This window comes from Fonsecaea nubica (genome assembly GCF_001646965.1).
Source record: "Fonsecaea nubica strain CBS 269.64 chromosome Unknown Scaff150, whole genome shotgun sequence".
NCBI lineage: Eukaryota > Fungi > Ascomycota > Eurotiomycetes > Chaetothyriales > Herpotrichiellaceae > Fonsecaea > Fonsecaea nubica.
This window is the reverse complement of record NW_019173823.1, coordinates 1-23,507: the sequence shown is the minus strand read 5'-3', so window position 1 is coordinate 23,507 and position 23,507 is coordinate 1. Positions and strand designations below refer to the sequence as shown.

The 23,507-nt window shown below is 52.2% G+C and overlaps 4 protein-coding genes across 4 annotated transcripts; 2 read left to right on the top strand and 2 right to left on the bottom strand.

The window, feature by feature from the left end:
• Positions 1–599: 599 nt before the first annotated feature.
• AYO20_11377 (hypothetical protein) lies at positions 600–1,247 on the bottom strand (the record flags this gene model as incomplete). The annotated part of the gene is made up of 1 exon (XM_022649629.1): positions 600–1,247. One exon carries the CDS (start codon positions 1,245–1,247, stop codon positions 600–602), a length of 648 nt encoding a protein of 215 aa, XP_022494394.1.
• Positions 1,248–12,015: 10,768 nt separating this feature from the next.
• On the top strand, positions 12,016–17,163 carry AYO20_11376 (hypothetical protein; the record flags this gene model as incomplete). The annotated part of the gene is made up of 7 exons (XM_022649628.1): positions 12,016–14,023; positions 14,088–14,731; positions 14,785–15,097; positions 15,148–15,776; positions 15,828–16,210; positions 16,280–16,417; positions 16,476–17,163. The coding sequence occupies 7 exons, from the start codon at positions 12,016–12,018 to the stop codon at positions 17,161–17,163; spliced, it is 4,803 nt and encodes a 1,600-aa protein (XP_022494393.1).
• A 590-nt stretch (positions 17,164–17,753) lies between these two features.
• Positions 17,754–19,865, bottom strand: AYO20_11375 (hypothetical protein; the record flags this gene model as incomplete). Its single annotated transcript, XM_022649627.1, has 1 exon — positions 17,754–19,865. The coding sequence occupies one exon, from the start codon at positions 19,863–19,865 to the stop codon at positions 17,754–17,756; it is 2,112 nt and encodes a 703-aa protein (XP_022494392.1).
• A 1,085-nt stretch (positions 19,866–20,950) lies between these two features.
• Positions 20,951–22,958, top strand: AYO20_11374 (hypothetical protein; the record flags this gene model as incomplete). The annotated part of the gene is made up of 2 exons (XM_022649626.1): positions 20,951–22,294; positions 22,344–22,958. The coding sequence occupies 2 exons, from the start codon at positions 20,951–20,953 to the stop codon at positions 22,956–22,958; spliced, it is 1,959 nt and encodes a 652-aa protein (XP_022494391.1).
• Between the last annotated feature and the right edge of the window lie 549 nt (positions 22,959–23,507).

Below are 23,507 nucleotides of genomic sequence, written 5' to 3'. Positions count from 1 at the left end.
CCCAGATATGCTTTGGACGCGTCGCACAAAAATCCCATGGTGTAGGTCGAGCGTGATAGCGGTGTGTTGTTTAGAGGGTTCAACCTGGGTTCGTTCCCTCACTGTTGGCCCCAAGAGATCAACCGGGCATAGCAGAGATCAGCACCAGCATCGAGATCTCTTGAATCCTTCAGAATGTGTCCAAGGCACTCAGCAATGACACCCCGAAGCTTCACCACTGCGCTCAACGCGTGTCGTCTGAGGTTAATGAGTCATCCATGGGCACAGCCACTCCTTCAGGTAGAACACCAGGAAACGGAACAAATTCATGTCTTGAGTAATAGATATATTAAGCTAATAATACTAAGCTAGAGGAACTCTGCACCTGCGAGGTTCCTCAAGGGGTAAAGAGGGAGTCATCCAATGGACTCGACCATATTCATATCGTATCCAATCAGCCATGTAGGCGGGGGTATCGTAGACCGTGTCCCATAGTCAAGATATGCAAAACAACTGTCCGAAATGAGGCCAGTATGAAGCCGCTCACTAAAAAAACACTGCGCTTGCTAGACAAAAAAACATGGATGGTGTAGTCAGGGCCAGCCCGAGACAACTTGTCCTCATTGAGGGCCGTTCAAACAGCTGGTGCCACGTCGTTGCATGGTCTGACGTCTCTTGAGCGCGCTGGCGCTGGGTCGTCGAGACTTGCTGGCGCTATTGCTGTCCGGGTTGGCGAAGCGCACGACTCTGCGCTTTGCGTCGGCATCCCGTGCATAGTGAGCTGCTGCCTGGGGGAGGTTGGACGCAGCCTCTTTCTCTTGGAGTTCTCGGAGGAAGGCGATTTGCTCCTCGGTGGTCAGCTCCTTCTTGGGTGCCAGTGCCGGGATGGTCTCCACCGGCAGGCTGAGGTCTTCGGCAGGACAGAGCAAGTCATCGTCGGAGAGGTATGAGTTGGGCTCAGCGCCGAACGATGACATGCATGATCGGTAGGGACTAGGCATCCAGGTTGAATTGCTGCTGTCGCGGCGCATGGCGATGGACTGTGTTTGTGATGAAGAGGTTGAGTTGGATGCGGTGCTGTCTGTTCGTGCCAGTGCTTGAGAACTGGGCCACGCCGAAGTGGGTGACGCGCACACCAGTGCCGTGTAGGCAGAAGTAGGCGCGTACGAGTAGGTGTTGGACGTGGTGGAGTCACGCGAGTCTGAACGCGACATAGCCACCGATGTCATGGCTGGAGTAATGTTGGAGGTGGGCGACGAGAAGAACATTTTGCTGTCTGTGCGAGGTTGGAAGGGACGACGATGTTGATGCAAGACGCGACGGGGGTGTCGAGTTTGATATACAAGCACAGAGTTTGGGGGGCCCGTGATGTTATTATGATGGGGTTTGCTGGTGGTCGCCAGATCCGGGATTCGGGTTCCCAGTTGCGGGAGTGTGGCAACGGATGGATGGGCTGGTTGCGGGTGGTGATGCAATGCGCGAGTAATATGTTTGCGTCGAGTCAATCCCACGGATCAGGATCGGCTAAACGACCTGGAGTTCAGGAGAAGGCCGGAGAACGGTGACTCGGCGTGATGGGGTTTGTGATCGGTCGACTTGCCGCTGTTGCTCGTCTCGGTGGTTGGCCCGATTCGGTGAGCGTGGATGTTGATGGAATCCCAGTGGCTAATATATGCCTCGTCCAGGGCGGCTGTGCTGGGTGCCAGGTTGCGAGAAGGTCCTGTTGCGAGTATGTCCTCTTCTGCGGAAGTGTTTTGAAGATCAAATGGGAAGAGGGGGGGAATAATCCTCGTTATTAATGTTTGTTCCTGGGCGCGAGGGCGGTAGAAGTAAATTAGTCCGTATCACTGTTTTGCCCCTTCCCCGTGCCCTTTTTTTCCCTTGTTTTTTCCTTTTGGGCTATGGATGGAGAATGGCGAAAACCCGATGGAGCGGTGCGACCTCGGACCTAGGACGGGAAAAGAAGACAAAACCAGGGTTCGGAGAATGGCCCCCTTGGGTCGTATGGGTCGTACTTGGTAGCGTTTGCTGCGACCGGGTTGTGGGGGGGTGGGAGAGCAAGCGGCAAAAAGTTTGTCGCTTTTTGGCACCGTGTTGATTCTGTGAGAATTCCGCGAGAGGCTAGCGAATTCGCGTCTGAGTGGCTGGTTTCAGACAGGTCGGAATGAGCGGACCGTTGAAGTAATGGGACGCAGGGGGTTTTCGATAGCGATGTTCGATGGTTGATAGTGTGTGATGCGGTACCGAAGGGACCTCAGAGTTTCGGTGATGGTGATCAAAGGGTGAGTGTTGCTGAGTTTGAAAAGGGTAGTCAAGGACAAGTAGGCAGACGTGGCAGGAAGAGAGCATTATAACAGCAAAGCCTGTCTTGCCCGTCAACAACCAGGAAGAAAAGGCAAAACCCCCAAATAGGATTGATTTGTTGTCCTTGTCCGCAGCGCTGACTGTCGGTCAGTAGACCGCCTGAATAAGGGTTGGATTCTGATTGTTGTGTGAAGGGTGAATGTGACACCGAGCGCAGTCGAGCCCCTTCAGCCAGGCAACCGAGGGCGAGTGATGAGCTAGGCTCGAGGCGCAAGCCACGGGGGTTAAACGAAAAGCGTCGAATGGGAGGATCGCAAACGAGACCATGAACGTGGGTTGGACGAGAATCTGTGTCTTGGAAGCTGAAGACGGAAGACGGGGGAGTGAATCAAATTGGAGCAAAAGGATTTGGCGGTGACAAGGCGGTGACAGGGGCCTACGAGTAATACTGGTTGGGTGGCCGTGCGGGTGCAGCGGGTTCAGCGGGCTCACGGAATGGGGGAAGGGGAAGACTCAGTGCTTCAAAGCCTAGAGGAGCCGAGATCTGTCCCGATGAAAATCCCTAGGTTGAGCCTGGTGAGCCCCGTTTGCAAGGCCCTTTGAGGCCCGTGGACCCCCTACAAAGGACTTTGGTAGGTAGAGTTCCAGGCTTCCAGGCGTGTGGTCTTTCCCCCTAGGTAGAGTACCCCACGCCCGTTGCACCCAGTGCCCAAGACCCAGTGCCTGACTCGCCAACGAACAAGTCAATAAGGGGGGTCACAGCTGCCCCCTTCCCCCCTCCACCCCGGCTAAAAGAGCATCTTCGGGCCAGTACCACGCGACAAATGCCTGGCCAGGTCGAGATTCGTCCGGGTGGAACATGTCTGGTTCCTCCTATCATCACACAGAGATGCTAATTCAGGAAGTCAATTTGCGACAACCGGCAATAAAGTGATAGTGATGGAGGAGATGGGCCAAGAAGGAATCCCACGGCGATCACGACAACGACTCGTTACACGTAGGTATGAACGAGTAGGTCTCGTCGCTGTCAGACGGACTTTGTTGTCAACATTCTCTCTTGCGAACTAGCCAAAAATGAAGCAAAAGGTGAACTACCAACAAAAGTGCGATGACTCAGGCACACATTTGGGACCATTTTGTATGGTGGTCGGTGATGGTATACTGGTAGTATAATGCCGCATTCGGACATCCGTTGATGATGGTGGTGATGGTTGCAAACAGGGATTGGGTCATCCTTTGTGCTATGTGTGTACAAACGTACTACTTATTATTGTTCGACTGAGTACAGTAGATGCTGATATGCTGCTGATACCGGCCCCGGGTGATACAAGGCGCAGGCATTCTATACTCGTCACCTTGTATCACCCACACCAACACCAAACCCCCAAAATTAGTTCTGTCAAGTCATTATTATTATCATTACCATTATGACGATCACAGCCTCTGTCATCTCTTCTAGACCCTTGGTGTCCCCTGAGTAAGAAGTTGTCCATTAATTATTTGCTGGCAGTGGCCGGAAACGATTACTTCAGCAGACAGCGACCCTAGCCATGCTGCCATGTCTCTCCAAGCTTTGGAATTGCTGGATGCGGAAGGACCTCGACATCTCATAATAATATATCCAAGTAGAAAGGGCCGAGAACATGGTTGAACCGGCCTTGTTCTCCGTGTCGGTTGTTTAGTATGAGTAAGGCTTGATTATTCTCCCAGAGATGAGTGCTTGGGCCATGACGTTGGTGGTTGCTCTTTCTCGTATTTGCTTCATCCCACGCTGCCTGCTGTTTTCCTGCTCTTGTTCATTATTCTTCACATTACGAGATACAGACAGAGTCGGTGGGATCCTTTTCATGTCTCCCTCCCATTATGATCCCTCGGCAGATACAACTCTCCTAGTCAATAGCCAACACATCAAGGGAATAATATCTGACTGACTCACTCCAGGCATTCTCCAACTCTGGGGGTGAGGCACACCTCAAAGTTGCTGCCCAACTCGTCCACCCGAATAGCACCTAAAACCTACCTACTCTAGGGCCAGCCACTCACCGGTACCGCCCAAACCTCCTAGTCGGTCGTTTCCGGGCGCCAGAAAATGAAGCTGGGACTTAACTAAAGAGAAGGGTTTCGCGGGCAGGGCGGGGCTAGCTAGTAGTGGGTGCGGTGCGTGGGCGCTTCTCGTGGGCCAGGCGACGAAACTTCCCACGAATTCGTAACCTCAAACGCCTCGGGGAGAGAGGGATGTGGATGCCTGAGGAAGAGGTGTGCAGCAACCGAAATTGTTACTGCCTGAGATATCACGGATGGGTATACGAGGAACAGAAGAATCAAGATGAGCGCGGAACCGACCAACTGCCGGGTTGGGGGTGGTTGTCGATGGATTGCCGCGCCTCATTTGGCTTCGCAATGTCTCTCTCGGTACCATCTGCGAAACCCGAAGTTTACACGCAATCTGCTACTCCGTACTACTCGTACTCCTCCACACCCACCAGATCGGCAAGGCTTTCGTTATAGGTACAAACCATTGGGGAAGCATCGAGGTTCCCCGAGTCTAGCCCCAAGTACCTCTACACCAAAATTTTGCTGGCGAGGTACATTCACCGCCCCCTGGAAATACCTCGGCGAGCCCCGAGCCACATGTCGCAATTTTCCTGTGATTTCTTTTTCTTCCTCTTCTTCCTTTTGCCTCTCGTATGGGGTTTCTTCTTCACTGTAACATTTTCACTCGAGTCCACACTATCGGCTCCCCCTCCCCGTGATGGCACCATGGGCACATGCAGATGCCGGTCAGAGGAGGCCAATCTTCCAGAAGGATTTTGGAATGTCACTATTTGTACCCAAAGTCGTTGCAACGACACGACGGGGAACGACAATGGTGGATTAACGGCGCAGAGCAATAAAACCCACCTCTTGAACGACGAACCCCATTCAGCCTCCTGGGTAAAGTCCCCATACTCTAACAAAACAACCAAAGGGCCCCTTGACCCATAAGCCGGTGGTACTAAAATGCCACCAGCGCCACCACTCATCCCCCGTCAGATCCATCACAAACCCGGTTAGATACTCCACAGCTCGTCGTTGACGGGACCCATCCTGCCCGGCTCTTTGGGAAAGATGGATTGCGTGCCCACTCAATATCGAATCTCGTTTGTTGTCCAATCAACATCTGCACTCTTGTCCTCGAGGCTTCCGAGGCTTCGTCGTGAGGGGCCCGGTTCCGAATTTTCCTCATTCCGACAAAGTTTTGAAGGCTGGAAGTTCCCGATATTATTAGTTCGGATTCTAGGGGACTTGCTCGTCGTTGACACCGAGGTGCCGGACGGCATTGCTCTTCCAAAAAGCCCAGGTCCAGCTCTTCTTACCTCGATTGCGAGTATTCACAGCCTGGTCCGTTGTCCGCGTTTGCCCAGACGGTCACATCCCGCACTGAGTTTTGCACCAATGCACACTGTTTGATCAGCCGTAATCAACACGGCATATGTGCCGCGAGTTGAACCGTTAGGCAAGCTTGGACCCTGGGACACACACACACACACACATGGCCCAAGACGAATACGAGGTGGGTTCGCATGGCAAAGGCAAAATATAGCCAGACGACCGAATGGAGAAAACCCTTTTCGGTGTTACTCAGGCTGACCGTGTCGCCGTGTCGCAATTGCCCCGTCTGGTTGCCGTCAGCCAGTGCGCAACGCGGCTCGGTACCGAAGAACAGGTGTCGATGACCATTCCGACTTTGAATCACGCTTTTGCACCCCGGACAGCAATTGCGAGGGTGACACATGGTGCGCATGCAGCCCATGTTTGTCAGATATGCAGGGTTTGGGGGCATTACACATGGTCCAACATGACTTGACGCGACAGCCCTGCGAGGTGCAGCTGACAGTGGCACGAGCTGAGCTGAGCCTCGTTTGCCAGCCTGTCGGCAAGCATGTGACGGTATACGACTCTGACTTGCAGCAACAACAGCAGCAGCCGGAATAATCAACACCTACCAGTTCAGGCATCAGCAGCCCTGTCTCGCAACCAACCCGAGAAATAGTGTGATGCGAGGCGAACAATCGTCAATGCCAACATTGGCCGTGTTCGTTTTGCTTGTTCGAGTCAGAAGAACGACCTCAACGGCCATTTTCCGCAACTCAAAAGGCCGTGTTCAAGGGTGCTTACTCGGGACTCTCTTCTGACTTGCTTTCGTGCGTACCGAGGCCTGCACCCACATCCATTTGCGCGCCTATTCATCTCTCTCCGGATTATTCTCTTGAAAATGCGGAGGCGCCTTGGTGAGATTGAGGGCCAAGGGAATCATGGCGAACTCCCCGCTTTTTGCTCAGCTGGTCGACAGACGCTGATGGATCTTTGAAAGAACCCCCCCGCAACTGAACAGCCGCGGACAGCTCGCATTCTCCGCATCGGAAGCAAGGTGACAAGTAATTAGTCTACTCTGCATCTCGCAAGTTATGGTCGATAAGACATTTCGCATCGGATGTATGTCGTTCTCGTGATTCTGGGCCCTCCTCCGATAGAGGTTCGTGCTCCCTCCCATTGCAGACGATCGAACTTGATTCTTCATCTTCGAAAAGTTGGCATCTTGAGAACAAAGAGTTGAACAAAGAACACTGCGAATATCGGCCGAACATCGCACGGACGACGAGAGTCCAGAACTCGTAGCAAAGATCAGCAGCGATCGACCCATGGAATACCGAGGATCGTCGTCCCAGGCTGTCCTCGCGTGACTCGGTACATACAAATTTGCCTGAGGAGCAGTGGTCTGGAATGTACCTAGTCTCCTGGGTTCAGGTCTGTCCAGAACATCCCCAAGCCGCCTCGGCCTGTCGCATCAGATCGCACCACCTCACGCGATGCCGAGTATCCTCTACAGTGGGCAATGGGGCGTCTGGCATTCTAGATCTCTGTTCAGGCCTCTCCACGGCGCCTACCGGTACGTACCCAAGGTACAGAGTTCAACGCTCCACGTGCATTTCCACATGCAAATCCACAGATCGTGGATTGCTCCTCTCTTATTGCTCCTCTCTTATTGCTCCTCTCTTATTGTTTGACTTTCATGCGCGGCTACTCGGCACCTCTGCTCCAGGTCTAGACATTCATTCATTGATTCAAAACTCTTACAACAAAGGTCGCTGATATCGATCAGTCAGGCCAGGTCAGGTCATGTCAAGTCCAGACCTTTAACATTTTTTGTGGGTTACTTGTACTTGTACTTGTCTCGCGGGGTTGAAATGAAATGAAAGCAAGGCACTACACAAGCCGCTTGCGTGCCGCTTGCTTGCTTGCTTGCTTGCTTGCTTGCTTGTGAGAGACGCTCGCATGATGCTCACTCCCTCTCTCTTTCTTTGTTTGGCATGACACGGCTGGAATATCCGGCTCCATCCCCGTCTCCACCCCCATGCTTGCGAAGCATGGCATGGCCATATTGTGGGCGAGACAGCCAGACAGGCCAAATGTGCCAGGACCTGCTGTCATCTACAAGTATGCACGTGGTATTCCAAGTAAAGTACCTGTAGCGTGGCAGTATGGAAAATGTTATCATTGCAACAGACACGTGTGTGTGTGTGTGTGTGTGTGTGTGTGTGTGTGTGTGTGTGCGCTACTAAATCTGAAACAGAAAGCATACCAAATATACGAACGAGCTAAGGTAAGAGGCCTAGATCAGATAGATAGAATCTGTATGGAATGTGCGAATCGAGCCTCGTTGACTGTTGACTCTTTGCAATTGACAAATGATAATTGATCTGGGTCGGGGAATCTGTCTGTCTGGCTGCCTGGTTTGCCATCTGACCATTCCTCCACTCCTCGACTTGACCTACACTGACTGACTTGTCACACTGTTTTCGGATCACTGTCCATTCAGCATATTCAACATTGTTCAGATGGTCAGCCTGATCCCGTATCTACACATCCAGTACATGCGGTCCACAGACACATACATATACTCGGTACATACACCAGTATATCCGTCTACATACATACAGTCCATGAGTAAGATCTTGATAGTCAGTCCTGTTTCTCGTTCATGATAACGACAACGACATGGACGAAAGGATGAAATATGCTCATACACTTTCTTTGCGTGTCTGGAGTGTTCAGTACAAGGAGGGTGCTTGACGGATCCGAAAATCGAGCCCTGTCATGCGAGATACATGAGGTATATAGGCGTATATCACCAAGCACTCGGTTGCAAAATAACATGATATCACATATTCATCTTGAGTAGTTCCCGATACCTACATACCTGCCCGCCCGAGCTACTTGGTATCTACATTAAGTACCGAGTACAAGGTACATATACACACCTAATGTATCCCAATCTCTTCCACCGTTCTTTCCCTCCTCTCCAGCGCGCATTCAGAGTCAAAGAGTCAGAGACCCGGTCACTATTTGCCAGACATACATAGCTACGTATCAACATCTAACATATATATATCCATACGTCCTCTTGTTCTTGTGCACTCCCATCCACTCTTCATTATCGTCCATTTGATCTGTCCCGCCGCTTTCTGACAAACACACGAGTCATGATAATCAGTACTAAAGCAGCGGGGATGCGGGATGTATGGACGCTGCTTTAATGTACCTGCAAGTGTAGTTGGACTAGCTACACGCTACGCTGTGCCTCTACCGAGTATGCTTCGCCGCAACTTATTTCCAAGGAGTCATCTCACCCACCTCGTTCATATACATGTTTCCATTTATGGCTCTCCGACCTCCGCAATCGTACCAACTTAAAGAAGGGAAGGGTAGTGGCATAATACACAATATTGCCTTATGTCCGATGCATGTAATAGAAAACCTATTAATAGATCTTCTACCACAGGGGCCGATATCGACGCTTTGGAAGATCACAATCAAGGAGCCCGCTACTCGGCTTGCTCTGGAATCTTTCTGGGTGGCGGATCTCGCCAATGACCCTATTCTGTACTCGCAACGGACATCCACATTCTCACGAGAGGACATCGACCGCCTTCTGAGATCGACCCTAACCTCGGTGCATCACGGAGCAGAGGACTCAGCCTCACACCATGACCTAGAGATCGCGCGAAAAATGAGATTGTTGTCATGGTGTGGCATATCCCGTCCGAGGTCTCCATCTCACAGAAAAGGCTGTGACAGCAATCGAATCATGGGGGGTTTGCGGAGCCAAAGTCCGTTTGGGATCACCGTATCCACAAACGCCGATGGCGCATCGATCTTGTCCGGAGCAGATCAAGATCTGAAATTTCGGATGCCGCAGTGCAAAAAGGAGCCAAGTTGAGTATCCTCACCAAAGGTAGGTGTTGATATAGGTATTGCTAGCGGTACCATAGTATCCACAAGTCTTCACTGCCGGTCACGAGATGGTGCAGGACACAACCAGTCCACTACAGATTGGTGGCTGCACAGAGACACGAACTTGCCCAGTCGGTGTCGTTGAATTCGAATGTGAGCACGTCTGCCTTCCTTGCGCTAGAGCACGGATGCAGCCGCATTTAGATGGTGTCCCCAATTCAAAATAGATAGCAGTCAAAAACAGCGACCAACAACGGGTTCGACCGCCTGCCAATACTGTCGTGGAGTCATAGCACTTCTCAGAGGTGTGTATCTTGACATGGGTCCTGTGAAGCGTTGAGAGACTTCGCGGCCTTCCCAGCACAAGGAACATCTGTCGTGATTTGACGTCTGATCCAACATTAACTCGGCAAAGGAGAGACATATTGTCTTTTGATTAGGGCGATCAAAGCTTGATTAGTAGTCGCGTGCCTGCTGCTCCCTCGACCAACCTCATATGTGATATCAACCGTGTCCTCAAGGGCACACAGAAAGGAGCGCCCTGGTCTTGCGAAGACAACATACTGACGGAACGTACCTAGAGATGAAAGAAGTACATCGACAGCAATGAGCCATTCTTAACAAGCACTAGAGCCGCAGCAGCGATTGCCAGGTACACAGGCAATACACTAACCTCCAAAATTTTTTCACTTCTATTGCTGCCTAGTGGGCACGTCATGCGGAAAGTCATGGCGTCAAATGTCTGCAAGTTGCATTCTTGTCAATGGAAGCTGCATTCTTTTAAGCAGGGTCCGTAGTTGGAAATGATCTAGAGCGAATACCGTCAAGTCCGGACGATCATGAAGACAGAGTGTGCCATCTATTGAGAGTCAAGCCTTCAGCAGAAGTCGAGAGAAGACGACCTTTAGGAAGGACAGACGGTGGTCACGATTCCTAGCAATATCTGTTGGAACGAAGTCGAAGTAGGGAGATACACTGATTTCGAGATTAGCAAAAGGACCCGAAAAGGAGCGTCCAGGATGGGAGGCCTAGTGGTAGGTGAGCTTGGAAAATGGGTCTGAAGGAATATCGTAGTCAGATAAGAAATGGCCCCCTTCCATCGTCCATCGCGACACACGCTTATGTTTTGCTAAGACGATACTCTGCTCTCGGTTGAGCACCCAAGGGGAAAAACCGTAAGAACAGCATAGGAGGATAATGACACGGTGGTGAAGTGATGATTTTGGTGCTGAACCTGAGCGGAACATGCGCAGCGCATACAAGGTGCCAGTGAGGTTGTCATGTCTCGTCTCGGTCGACGGAAGAACAAGACCTTGCGGTAGACAAGGCTGACGAGCACGTCCGTACCGATGTCCGTAGATCTCCAGATAATACAGACCTTGTGAGTGTTGATGGAGTCCGTGTCCGCATCTTGGAGTTGCACATCTCGGAAAGAAACTCGAGCAAGATACGAACTCACGTGGCCTGTACTTTCCTAAATGGGATTTTGTGCATGGATAAAGATGGAATAAATTCGGGACACGGAACAAGTGCTACACAAGCGATCCGAGAGTGACAGGAAAATAAGGGGGACGGAGGGCCCCTCGGGTTGGGGAAGTGCTTCCTTCCGGGCCACTTTCAAAGTACTCAGAGAGGGCAACAGGGGTCATACTTGGGGGTGATGCGCGGTGATGGCGATGATGGCACCCAACAGATGGTGTTTGCTGGTGCCTGGCAATGCCTAGAACAAAAACCCCACCGCTGAGCCTCCAGGCAGCCTATCATGCTCGGAGCGTATTCGAATACGACCCCTGCTTGCCCCTCAGTGGCTCCTTCAACTGTAGAAGGGCGCCCACAAGCCCGTGGCCGGTCCACTCAGAGCCCTTTGCCACGGAATTCCAGGCGGCGCTTGGCCTCGTATTCCACGTATACCATGCCCGGCTGGTGATGCACCTTGCCTAAAACCGGTAACCTTCAGGTGCACCACGATAGCCTAATGTGCCAATTGCTTCGTTGAGATTGCGACGCACAAAGCTTTCCTCGGAAACTAAACCTTGTCTGATCAAAAGTCTTGCTAGTACCACATTCCCCTTGTCGTCACTGGTACGTTAGCGCATGGAAGTTCAGTGTCCCCTTGTTCCCGCGAGTTCGACCGAGAATCCGACACAAGGGGAAACAGGAACGGACGAGGAGGGAAAAAAAATCACACAACATCCAGACAACAACACCAACTTCATCCATTCATCGTTCATCTTCAATCATTTGTGATACATTTCTGCATTAATGTCATTCTCTCGTCATTCCCTTGCCTAGTATTAATCTCACCGGTTTTCCTTAATTCTCTTCTGCGAGTTTCGAAAGAGCATTGGGCTTTCTTTCATCCTGCGCCGCTCCTCAACCGCGCCTGTCTCTTATCTCGAAACACTTGCACTCGCATTGCCATTAGTTGCCCATGCCTTGATTTGACCTCCATCAATCATGACGACTCCCCTCGTCGGCAACATTCCAACAAACTACGATCGGAGCCGTCGAATGTCCGGTGCCTCTCCTGACAATCAAGTAACAGACTTCCCTTATCTAGACCGAACAATGTCTTCAGGTGGCGGTGCTGTGGTCGACGAGAGCAAGGAAGCCAACAGGGAAATCCAGAACCTCGCTCGCCAATATTCCCGTATCTCGACCACTGTAGAGCCGGGATACCACCCTTTCGATGAAGCGAGTGTCGGGACAGAGGTCGATCCTAACTCGGAAAACTTCAATGGCAGGGCCTGGACCAAGGCCATGCTGAGGCTCCAGAAGCTGGCAGGCCAGGAGAATGTCGGCCGATCCGCTGGTTTCGCCTTTCGCAACCTCTCGGCTTTTGGCTACACCAAGGGCAGTGACTTTCAGAAGACGGTCGACAATTATCCCCTGGCCCTGATGGATATGGCGCGAGGTCTCTTGGGCAACAAAGGTCGACGCGTCGATATTCTACGGAATTTCGAAGGCGTGGTGCAGCCGGGTGAAATGCTCGTCGTTCTTGGACCCCCTGGCTCCGGCTGTTCTACCTTTCTCAAAACCATTACCGGCGAGACGCACGGCTTCAACCTCAGTGAAGATTCTTACATCAACTACCAGGGCATAAGCTACAAACAGATGCATAACGATTTCCGGGGTGAGGCGATCTATACCGCAGAACAGGACGTCCATTTCCCCATGTTGACGGTCGGCGATACTCTCCTCTTTGCAGCTCAAGCCCGAACACCGCAGAACTTGAAGCTACCCCCTGGCGTGACTAAAGCCATGTACGCGGCTCACATACGGGACGTGGTCATGGCCGTCTTTGGCATCAGGCACACCATCAACACAAAAGTCGGCAATGACTTTGTTAGGGGTGTCAGTGGTGGTGAAAGAAAGAGAGTGTCCATTGCCGAAGCAACATTGAGCAATGCCCCCCTCCAATGTTGGGATAATAGTACGCGAGGTCTGGATTCTGCCAATGCCATCGAATTTTGCAAGACACTCCGGACCTCAACCGACTTGAATGACACGACTGCTGCTGTTGCCATCTACCAGGCACCACAAAGTGCCTATGACTATTTCGACAAGGTTCTTGTTCTCTATCAAGGTCGCCAGATCTTTTTTGGTCGCACCACTGAAGCGAAGAAATACTTTGAAGATATGGGCTTTGAATGTGCCAAACGCCAGACGGTTCCTGACTTCCTTACCTCCATGACCAATCCGATTGAACGTCTCGTCCGTAAGGGTTACGAGGCGAAGGTGCCTCGCACTCCAGACGAGTTTGCCGAACGATGGCAGCAGAGCGAAGCACGACAGAAGATGTTGCAAGAGCTCGAGGCCTTTGAAGAGGCCAATCCCATCGGGGGACCCAACCTGCAAAGTTTCCAACAATCTCGTCGGATCCAACAGGCAAAAGCTCAACGCAAGTCTTCTCCGTACACATTGTCATATGGAGGTCAGGTTAGATTGTGCTTATGGCGTGGCTTCAAGCGACTTATGGATGATCCTGCCATTACCCTCACACAGCTTTTCGCCAACTGCATCAACGCTCTCGTGGTTTCTTCCTTATTCTACAACCTGCCAGCAGACTCAAATTCACTCCGATCCAGAAGTTCACTTATCTTTTTCGCGGTATTGCTCAATGCGTTTGGTAGCGCTCTTGAGATCCTCACGCTATACGCCCAGCGTCCGATTGTTGAGAAACATCAACGATATGCATTGTACCACCCGTCGGCTGAGGCTTTTGCGTCAATGCTCACAGACGTTCCCTCCAAGACCCTCAATTCCATCGGCTTCAATTTGATCCTCTACTTTATGACAAACCTTCGACGGACCCCTGGTGCCTTCTTTTTCTTCTTGTTCACCTCATACATCTTGACATTTACCATGAGCATGTTGTTCCGCGTCATCGCGTCAGTGTCAAGATCTCTGGTAGAGGCTTTGGTTCCGACGTCTGTCTTGATGATCGCCATTGTCGTGTATACAGGTGTGTTTATCTGTCCCTTTGAGGCAATCTCGCTTCCAGATATGGTCACTAACCCAAGCATCAGGCTTCGTTATCCCTGTAGACTACATGCACGGCTGGGCTCGCTGGATCAACTACATCAATCCGACGGCCTATGGGTTTGAAAGTCTGATGGTGAACGAATTTCACAATCGTAACTATCCATGTTCATCATTTGTCCCTCCAGCACCGCAGTTTGGAAATGGCTCAACCACGTCCCAAATCTGTACCGTTGTTGGATCTGTAGCTGGTCAGACTTTCATCGATGGCGACGCTTATATCAACATCTCTTACAAATACTTTGCCTCCCACAAATGGCGGAACATTGGCATATTGTTCGCATTCACGATCGGGCTCTGTGTAGTATACCTGGTTGCCACCGAGACAGTGAGCGCCAAGAAGTCCAAAGGTGAAGTGCTACTATTCCGACGAGGCCACAAACCGGCATTCTTGAAAGAGCAAGCGTCTGATATGGAGACGGGAGGATCTGATCCAAATCTTGTTGCTCTCGAAAGGCGGCAGACCAAGGACGAGCAACTGACACGACAAGTCACTGCTGTGATCCAGAAGCAAACTGCTATTTTCCAGTGGAAGGACGTCTGTTACGACATCAAGATCAAAGGCCAACCCCGCCGCATTCTGGATCATGTTGACGGTTGGGTCAAGCCCGGGACCATGACGGCTCTGATGGTATGATACTCCCTCTGGAAATCTTTTGATCTCTGCTCTAACTTTCGCAACAGGGTGTCTCAGGTGCGGGCAAAACCACCTTACTCGACTGTCTCGCGACACGGGTGACTATGGGTGTGATTACGGGCGAAATGCTAGTCGATGGAAGACAACGTGACGAATCCTTCCAGAGAAAGACAGGTTATGTGCAGCAACAGGACTTGCATCTTGAGACGAGTACCGTACGAGAGGCGTTACGTTTCAGTGCCTTACTACGACAGCCAAGAGACACACCTCGAAAGGAAAAGATCGCTTATGTCGAAGAGGTTATCAAGTTGCTCGACATGCAGGAATATGCTGACGCTGTGGTTGGCGTTCCAGGTGAAGGTATGTACTCGTCAACTCAGTCTTTTCAATTCTGACTCGCATCGTCATAGGTCTCAACGTGGAACAGCGGAAGCGTTTGACAATCGGAGTAGAGCTTGCCGCACGACCTCAACTTCTTCTCTTCCTTGATGAACCTACGTCCGGCCTTGATTCACAGACATCCTGGTCTATTCTCAACCTTCTCGAGAAGCTCACAAAAGCTGGCCAAGCTATCCTATGCACCATTCATCAACCGTCTGCTATTCTATTCCAAAGATTTGATCGACTGCTGTTCCTTGCAGCCGGTGGTAAAACTGTGTACTTTGGTCCTGTTGGCAAAGACTCGAGTGTCCTGATTGACTATTTCGAAAGAAACGGCGCTCATCAATGTCCAGCTGGTGCTAACCCAGCAGAATATATGCTCGAGGCCATTGGTGCAGCCCCTGGATCGCATTCGGACATTGACTGGTTCCAAGTCTGGCGCAATTCACCAGAGTACCAGGAAGTGCACCGAGAATTGGAAGAGATGAAGACCGAACGATCTCAAATGGTGGCCCCGACTTCAGCGAACAAGGCAGATTATTACGAATTTGCCGCGCCTTTCATGTTACAATTCTGGGAGACGCAGAAACGGGTTTTCGAGCAGTATTGGCGAACCCCGGAGTATATCTACTCCAAGCTGCTGTTGTGTTGCCTCACAGTGTGTATTACCCTTCTGTTTTGATTTGCCTGACGCTGACTGTGTTGTTAGGGTCTTTTTATCGGCTTCTCCCTCTTCAAGGCTCCCAATACTCAACAAGGACTCAATAACCAGCTTTTCGGTATTTTCATGGTGCTGGTCCTCTTCTCGCAGCTGGTGCAACAAATCATGCCTCTCTTCGTCACGCAACGCAGCCTCTATGAAGTTCGTGAGCGTCCTTCAAAGGCCTACTCGTGGAAGGCATTTATGCTATCCAACATCCTCGTCGAGCTCCCTTGGGCGACGTTGGGAGCAGTCATCTTGTTCTTCTGTTGGTATTATCCTATCGGGCTGTACCAAAATGCAACATACACCGACTCTGTGGCCTCCCGTGGAGTAACGCAATTCCTATTTGTATTGGAGTTTCTCCTCTTCAGCAGCACCTTTGCCCATCTGTAAGTATCTCTCTTCAACGAGCGCCTGTTAGGCTTTCATCTCCAATTTGGATGCTAATGATCATGCAGGATGATTGCTGGGATTTCAACAGCAGAGAGCGCCTCCAACATCGCAAACGTCTTGTTCTCGCTCTGTCTTCTGTTCAACGGTGTCTTGGTCGGCCCTAAAGCAATGCCCGGATTTTGGATTTTCATGTACCGAGTGAGGTAAGTGACAAGCCGTCCTTCTCCTGGAGTTGAACCGAAGCTTACTCGTGGACTTTAGTCCTTTTACATACCTAGTCGAAGGACTTCTCAGCGTAGGCATCGCACACGCGCCTGTTGTATGTGCAGCCAATGAATACCTCCATTTCACTGCGCCTGCTGGTCAAACCTGTGGCCAGTATCTTGGCCCCTTCATCGAACAAGCTGGCGGCTATCTCCTGGACTCAGACACTACGCAGTGCCAATTCTGCACCGTCAACAGTACGGACACCTTTTTGTCGTTGGTGAGCATCTCCTTCGACCATAGATGGCGCGATTTCGGGATCTTGTTTGTGTATATTGCCTTCAACGTGTTCGCGGCGGTGGTGATTTACTGGTTGGCCAGAGTGCCAAAAGGGAAGAAGTATGCTGGCAAGGACGCAGCCAAGAGCGAAGCGTTGGTGAAAACCCTGAGCAACGCGAGTCAGGGACAACAAGTCACCAGTGGGAATTATGAGAAGAGCCCCGCTGTGCTCGGTGCTCCTGCAGACAAGGACCGTCGCACCACTCCGTCGTCGAACGACTCGGACAGCGGGAGCGATCGATCTACTCGGGAGAAAGACTCCGCTTACACGACAGAGAACCAGAAAGAGGCGGTCGAAATAACAGAGGCCGAGAAAGGCCGAGGAAGTCAGAACGACACCATCGTGCCATCTGATGCGGCAGAAAGACCGACGACCGAGCGCTTTACCACGGCACCGCAGTTTTGACCTGTTTTAGCGTGTGAGGTCTAATCTTTTGGCGGATGTACTATACATTATTGTTATTGCTATTCACTGCCATGACTGCGGGAGCTAGTACCATGTTGTGCTCTGTTGTGGCACGTGTCATGTTGTGTCAGGAGGTGCTGAGACGAGCGGCGTTGAGTTGAGTTGAGTTGACTGGAGTTTCACATCTTGCTACTAGACCACCATCTCATTTGTCCAGGCTTGAAGGGGATAGATCATCTGCTAAAGTTGTTTGCTAATTTTGTATATATTGAAGAGCTGGGTGGTCTACACAACACTACTCCTTCTTGAGCAGCTACTCGAATAGAATCCCTTTTGGAGGTATGGATGGATATACGGTAGATAAATGAAATGGAATGAAATAGATTAGAAGCTATACAAGGAATTCACGGGGGGAAGGTCAACTGAAGTCAAGTCAAGGACCCGGTAACTCGGTAGACAGGAGGCTGTTTCTCCCCCTTCTTCACCATGTCCGAACAGACTTACTTTATTAATATATTAGGTACTCGCCTACCTGTGCACTCGCCCACTCGCTGACTCGCTCATTTTCTTCATCCCGGCTAACTGGCCAACTAACCAAGCCTGATCCGCATCCTGGTCCTTTTCAAATCCAGCCGTCTGAGGCAACAGGGATACTCCTTGTCCGGGGTCTCGGCTCTGATGCGCTCACACTCGTCGTCCCAGACGCGGTGGGCGAGGTTGACGAATCCGATGCGCTCTACTACGGCGTCATCACCGGCGCCACCACCTGACCGCTTGGCAAGGACGACGACGCAAAGATCCGCAAACGGGTTGTCATAGATGTCGTGTTCCTCCCCGACCCAGCGGTAGTACGCCAGTTGGCCGAGGACCAGGGCGTCGTGGGCGGACGCGCACAACTTCTTGATCCGCCGGGGATCGTCATCCACAGGGCCGCAGAGCCGGACCGGGGAGTAGATCGCGTAGGAAGGGTGGCATTTCACGAAGAGGCCCGCGCGGGACGGGATGTCCGGGGCGTAGGCCCAGGAGTGGCGGGGTGGGTGGTCGAGCCACTCGAACTGGAGGGAGACGGCGGATGCGTCGAGCCGGAGGAAGTTGGATGGTGGTGGTAGGCGGTCGGCCACGATCAGACGTCGGAATTCCTTCCAGGGGACGAGGGTGCCGTTGGCGAGCTCGACGGAGGCATCCATGCTCTCCGCCTGAAAGGTTGGGTGGTACCAATGCTGCACGCCCCTGAGCTCCAGGTAGGCCACCTCGCCGGACCAGCCGGCCCAGGACCAGCTGGGGAAACCCGGTCGTCGCGTGGACGTTGCGACGTGGAACCAGAGAAAGCCGTACTGCAGGGCGCCGTCGTCGGAAGGGGCATCCTCTTGCGCGATGACCGCCGGGAGCAAAACGCCCATGTACTGGTACAGCACCTTGGCGTGGGACATGGCGTTGAAGAGGCCCTGCATGGCTTGGATCGCGTCCGAGGAGAAGGACAGCTGGCGCCGCGAGTAGTCGTTGAGCTTGTAGATCTCGCTGAAGGGACTTGTCAGCGAGCTGTGCGTGTCGATGCGCCCGATGTTGCTGAAGGGGTACTCTCCCCAGGCTTCGGCGCGGAACACGTTCCACCGCTGCTCCATGTAGACCTGGAGATCGGTGAAGATCAGCCGCGACCCGGAGAAGACCATCTCCTGGTACGTCCACGCCCGGGTGTTCCATCTCGACTTCAGCACCAGGGCCGGGCCGTCCGGCATGGTCCAGGTGAGCAGGTGCTTGCCGACCTTTGCACAAGGTTGCCGGCTGGGGTTCCTCTTCCTCGAGACCCCCGGGAGGCCGTGGTCTGCGCCGTTGCCTGCCGCGGCAAAAATCGTAAAGGACGCGCTGCTGTAGATGGGGTCCATTTTCTTGATCTGCGCCGCCTTCTCCACCAGGTTTGTCTGTGAGATGCAGTACCGGTCCACCCACAGGTAAGGGATGCCGACCTTTTTCGCGACCGTGAGAGCATCCTCGATCACGCGTGGGAGCTGCTTCGGCAGCCGGTCGCCGTCCGGGACAGACTCGTCGGATCGTCCCCAGACATAGCTCAGCGTGGCGTAGGGGCATCCCTCGGGCGGCTTGACGATGCGGCGCGTCGAACAGTCAATGAGCTTGAAGTGGGGATTGTCCTTGAGTGACAGCCCGTCCCATTCTCGAATGTCAGTCATGCCGCCACTCTCGATCCAGCTCTTGACGGAGGGAAAGTCGACGTACTCCCCAACCAGGCCGACAGAATGATGTCCCACCGAACTGTCAGCTTTCGTCACAGCTCGGGATATAAAGCCTGACGACGCGCAGTCCTCTCCCAACGTGTCGAGTGAAGGCGTCGGGAGGACTGCCAGCCCTGTCGCTTGATATGTCCTGAATGCGCGAAGTGTATAAGGCGTGTTTGCATCGTGCTCGGCAAGTTTGTTGTTGTGTATAGTCATGAAGAGGTGGCAAAGAGCACAGTGATTCGGATCCCATGTCGCTGGCGTACCCAGGACAGCGACCTCCCAATTGGAACCTTCAGACTTGTAATCGTTCTCGATCTTCTTGAGGCGAGCAAGGCTATCGCTGATGCCTCTGCGCAGTCCGAGGCATCGACGGCAAAGATCTTGCGCTCCTGGAGGAGTCCCATAGATAGTTGGGGTTTGGGGATGGGCCTCGCAATAACGGACCCAGCGTCGATAGGTGCCGTTCATTGCTTCATCGATCTGATCTGTGGCGAGGAGAAGAATCAGTCGTTGTGTCCTTGGGAGTTCAGAGGAAACCGATCCTCCCAAGGGATCATCTCAGCTGGCTCTGAGTCAAGCTGGATTCAGGAGAAGATACAACAATTGGCCTTCAGTACGTACAATGCGGGGCCAAGCTACCCTATCACTCCAGTCCACGTCAACGGAGCTGACGCTGGGTAGCAAAGGTCGCAACTGTCTTGAAGAGAAATCGCGGAGAATTCTGGGAGTTTCCTTGAAGAGTCGCAGATAGACTACATGGCGACCGAGAGAATCTGTAAACCGGCGACGCCATATTGAGGCTTGTCCAGCCAGTCATGGAGGTGGCTAATCCTGGTGTCTGAATGCAGGAGGTGTTATTTGACCGTCATTTGAGTGTCATTTGATCGAATTATAGAGAAGCCCGAGGAGGAAGTTGAAGCCGCAGGCAACCACCAACTCTGACACTTGAACTCACCGCGCGACGGATCAGCTGTTCACCCTATGACCAGGTATACTGCCGCTCGACTATAAGCTCATTATGCCTCTCGGATTCTAATTCCACCCCGCACACCGCGATGATCATGCCCACCCACCCAGAACAGCCGAACAAAGATCGAATCGGTTCCGACGAGTGACAAGCCACGCCGTTGTCCAAGCTCGGTGCTTGTTCTCCCGACATATGGGCTTGATCTTCGGACACACTGGCCGCTGCGTTGAGCTTGACAGATGTTGTCGATCTCTCGGCTACCCACGTCCATCTTCTTTGTATGGGGATTATCGAAGCGAGAGCGTCGGAACGCGGGGTACAGACCGCCACAACCGTTCTCCATAACCGGGTGACGAAGATGACGAGGTAGTACTCTTTAGTTGACAGAAATCCGGATCAGAGCCCGAAGATTTATGCGGAGAAGGTTACACTTTGTGTGGAATCTGGTTGTTGTATCCATCATGATCGCCGACGACCGCAAACTCCAGACCAGTAACAGGCTCACGGGGCAGATACAAATGTCGTTGACTTCCACAATGAGTCCGAGGATGTGTGAAGCACGTCCCCAGCCTCCTGCGCGTCCAATATGGCATTCTGGTTAGCTCTCTTGTCTTTTGCGCTGGGTTCAGCGACTGCGCAACAATACTATATCCCAGTGTCAGGGACATCAGCGAGACCTCAATGCACGGCAACGCCATCCTACTCACAGCCGACGTACTCGCCATACTCTGATTTTGCCTATTCTATGACCGAGACGATACGGACCGCCACATCAGTCCAGCCAGGTCCTACCACCACCTATGCACCACCCGCTGCTTCGCTAACCAGCCTCCTCTCGTCACTGTCGTTCACGACTTGGGGCAAATGGGATCCTAATGCCACGGTCTCCGCTACGGACACGGACAACCCCTACGGAGATGCTGCGTGGACTGCATTATGGCAGATGGCCAACCCTCCCAACTTCACCGAGACATCGGTCTTCAGCACGACCGTCTCCCCAACGCCCATCCCAACAAGCGAGCTGGTACTGCCTCCTCCAGACTACTTTGGACCCACGGACTGCTATTACTTCCCAGCCGACTTTCAGTTTGGCGTAGCAGGATCTGCTGCTCAAATCGAAGGAGCCACTGCCGACGAAGGCAAAGGCCCCTCGCTGATGGACATTCTGATCCAGGACGATCGACCAAAGGACTACGTTACAAACGAAAACTACTACTATTACAAGCAAGAAATCGAGAGATTAGCCTCGATGGGCGTCAAGTACTACTCATTCAGTCTTGCGTGGAGTCGAATTCTGCCTTTCGCCCTGCCAGGAACCCCTGTCAATCAGCAGGGGCTCGACCACTATTCTGATTTGATCGACTTTGTGCTCGAGAAAGGCATGATACCCACGGTCACTATTCTACACTTCGATACTCCGGCACAGTTCTTCGCAGCCAATTTCTCAGCGGCTCAGGCGAAACCACTGATAGGCTATTCCAACGGTGGATATCAAAACGAGACGTTTGTAGACGCCTACGTCAACTACGCAAAGATTGTCATGACTTACTATGCAGACCGCGTGCCCATCTGGTTCACGTTCAACGAGCCATTCATCTATTCCTTCAATGGTCTATCGGTCGATCATGTGCTCAAGGCCCATGCCCAAGTTTATCACTTCTACAAAGAGTCGATTGGTGGAACCGGCAAAGTCTCACTCAAGTTCAACGACAACTTTGGCGTGCCTCGCGATCCTGCCAATGCCAACGATGTTTACGCCGCCGACCATTTCAACTCGTTCCAGCTGGGAATGTTCTGCAACCCGATCTTTTTGGGACAGGACTACCCCGACAGCTACAAAGAGACTGTTCCAGACTATGTGCCTCTGAGCACAGAGGATTTGGCCTACATCAACGGCACTGCCGACTTTCTGGGTATTGACCCCTACACGGTGAGTCGAACGCACTTCTCTTTAACGCCATGTCTATTCAAGAAAACAGTGTGTCGACAGGAAGCTAATCGTACTCGCTCACAAGGCAACTGTGGTCTCTCCACCAGTCGCGGATTCGATCGACTCGATACACGATTGCTGCGCCAACACGTCCAGCACATACTTTCCGTACTGCGTGAATCAAAGCACCTTGACCACCACGGGCTGGAACATCGGCTACCGCTCTCAATCCTACGTCTACATCACGCCACGCTATCTGCGCCTCTACCTGTCGTACCTGTACAACACGTTCCACACGCCCATCGTGATCACCGAGTTCGGCTTCCCCGTCTTCGGCGAGGACGACAAGACCGATCTGAGCGATCAGCTCTCCGACCTGCCCCGCTCCATCTACTACCTCTCGTACATGTCCGAGGTGCTCAAGTCCATCTGGGAGGACGGGGTGCACGTCGCGGGCGCCTTTGCCTGGAGCTTCGCCGACAACTGGGAGTTTGGCGACTACACGGCCCACTTTGGCATACAGACCGTCAATCGGACAACACAGGAGCGGCGCTACAAGAAGAGTTTTTTCGATTTGGTCGATTTCGTCAATTCGCGCACCATGCCGCCCCAGCAACCGCAGTGGTCAGGATGGTCAGGCCTGCCCAGCGGACATCACTCCTAAAGAGGACCACCCTGGCCACGGCCATTCTCGATGTGTTCGCAGTGCAAGCAAAGAAAAGGGAGAGCTCTTTACCAGTTCGTCAGTTATTTATTTTGTATATACACACACACATACATACGTCGATGTAAGAGCAACTCAAGACCCCCCCGTGACTCTTCATCTCTCCATTTTTCCATACAGGGTCTACCCAAATTAATTAGTAAACAAGCTCGAACAGTTCTTCGTGAGAGGTATGCAGATACCACCAACCACCATCCGGGTATGTGACATCCCTTTGCGGTTGAAAAAAAGGAACAATTCCAGATCGCGATGACATGATATATGAGATGAGGTGATATATGAGATATGATGGTATATGACATAATATAATATAGTACGCGACGAATGCAAGTTCCGTATGCTAGACTAGCTAAATCCCAAGGACGTTGATGTTTGATGGATGGATGGATGTACAACCAAATGATACGTTTTGCCACACACATACACAAACATTCTGCATGCTTTGTTTTCTTGTCCTGGTCTCTCCCTCCCCCTCTTCCCCCCCCCCCC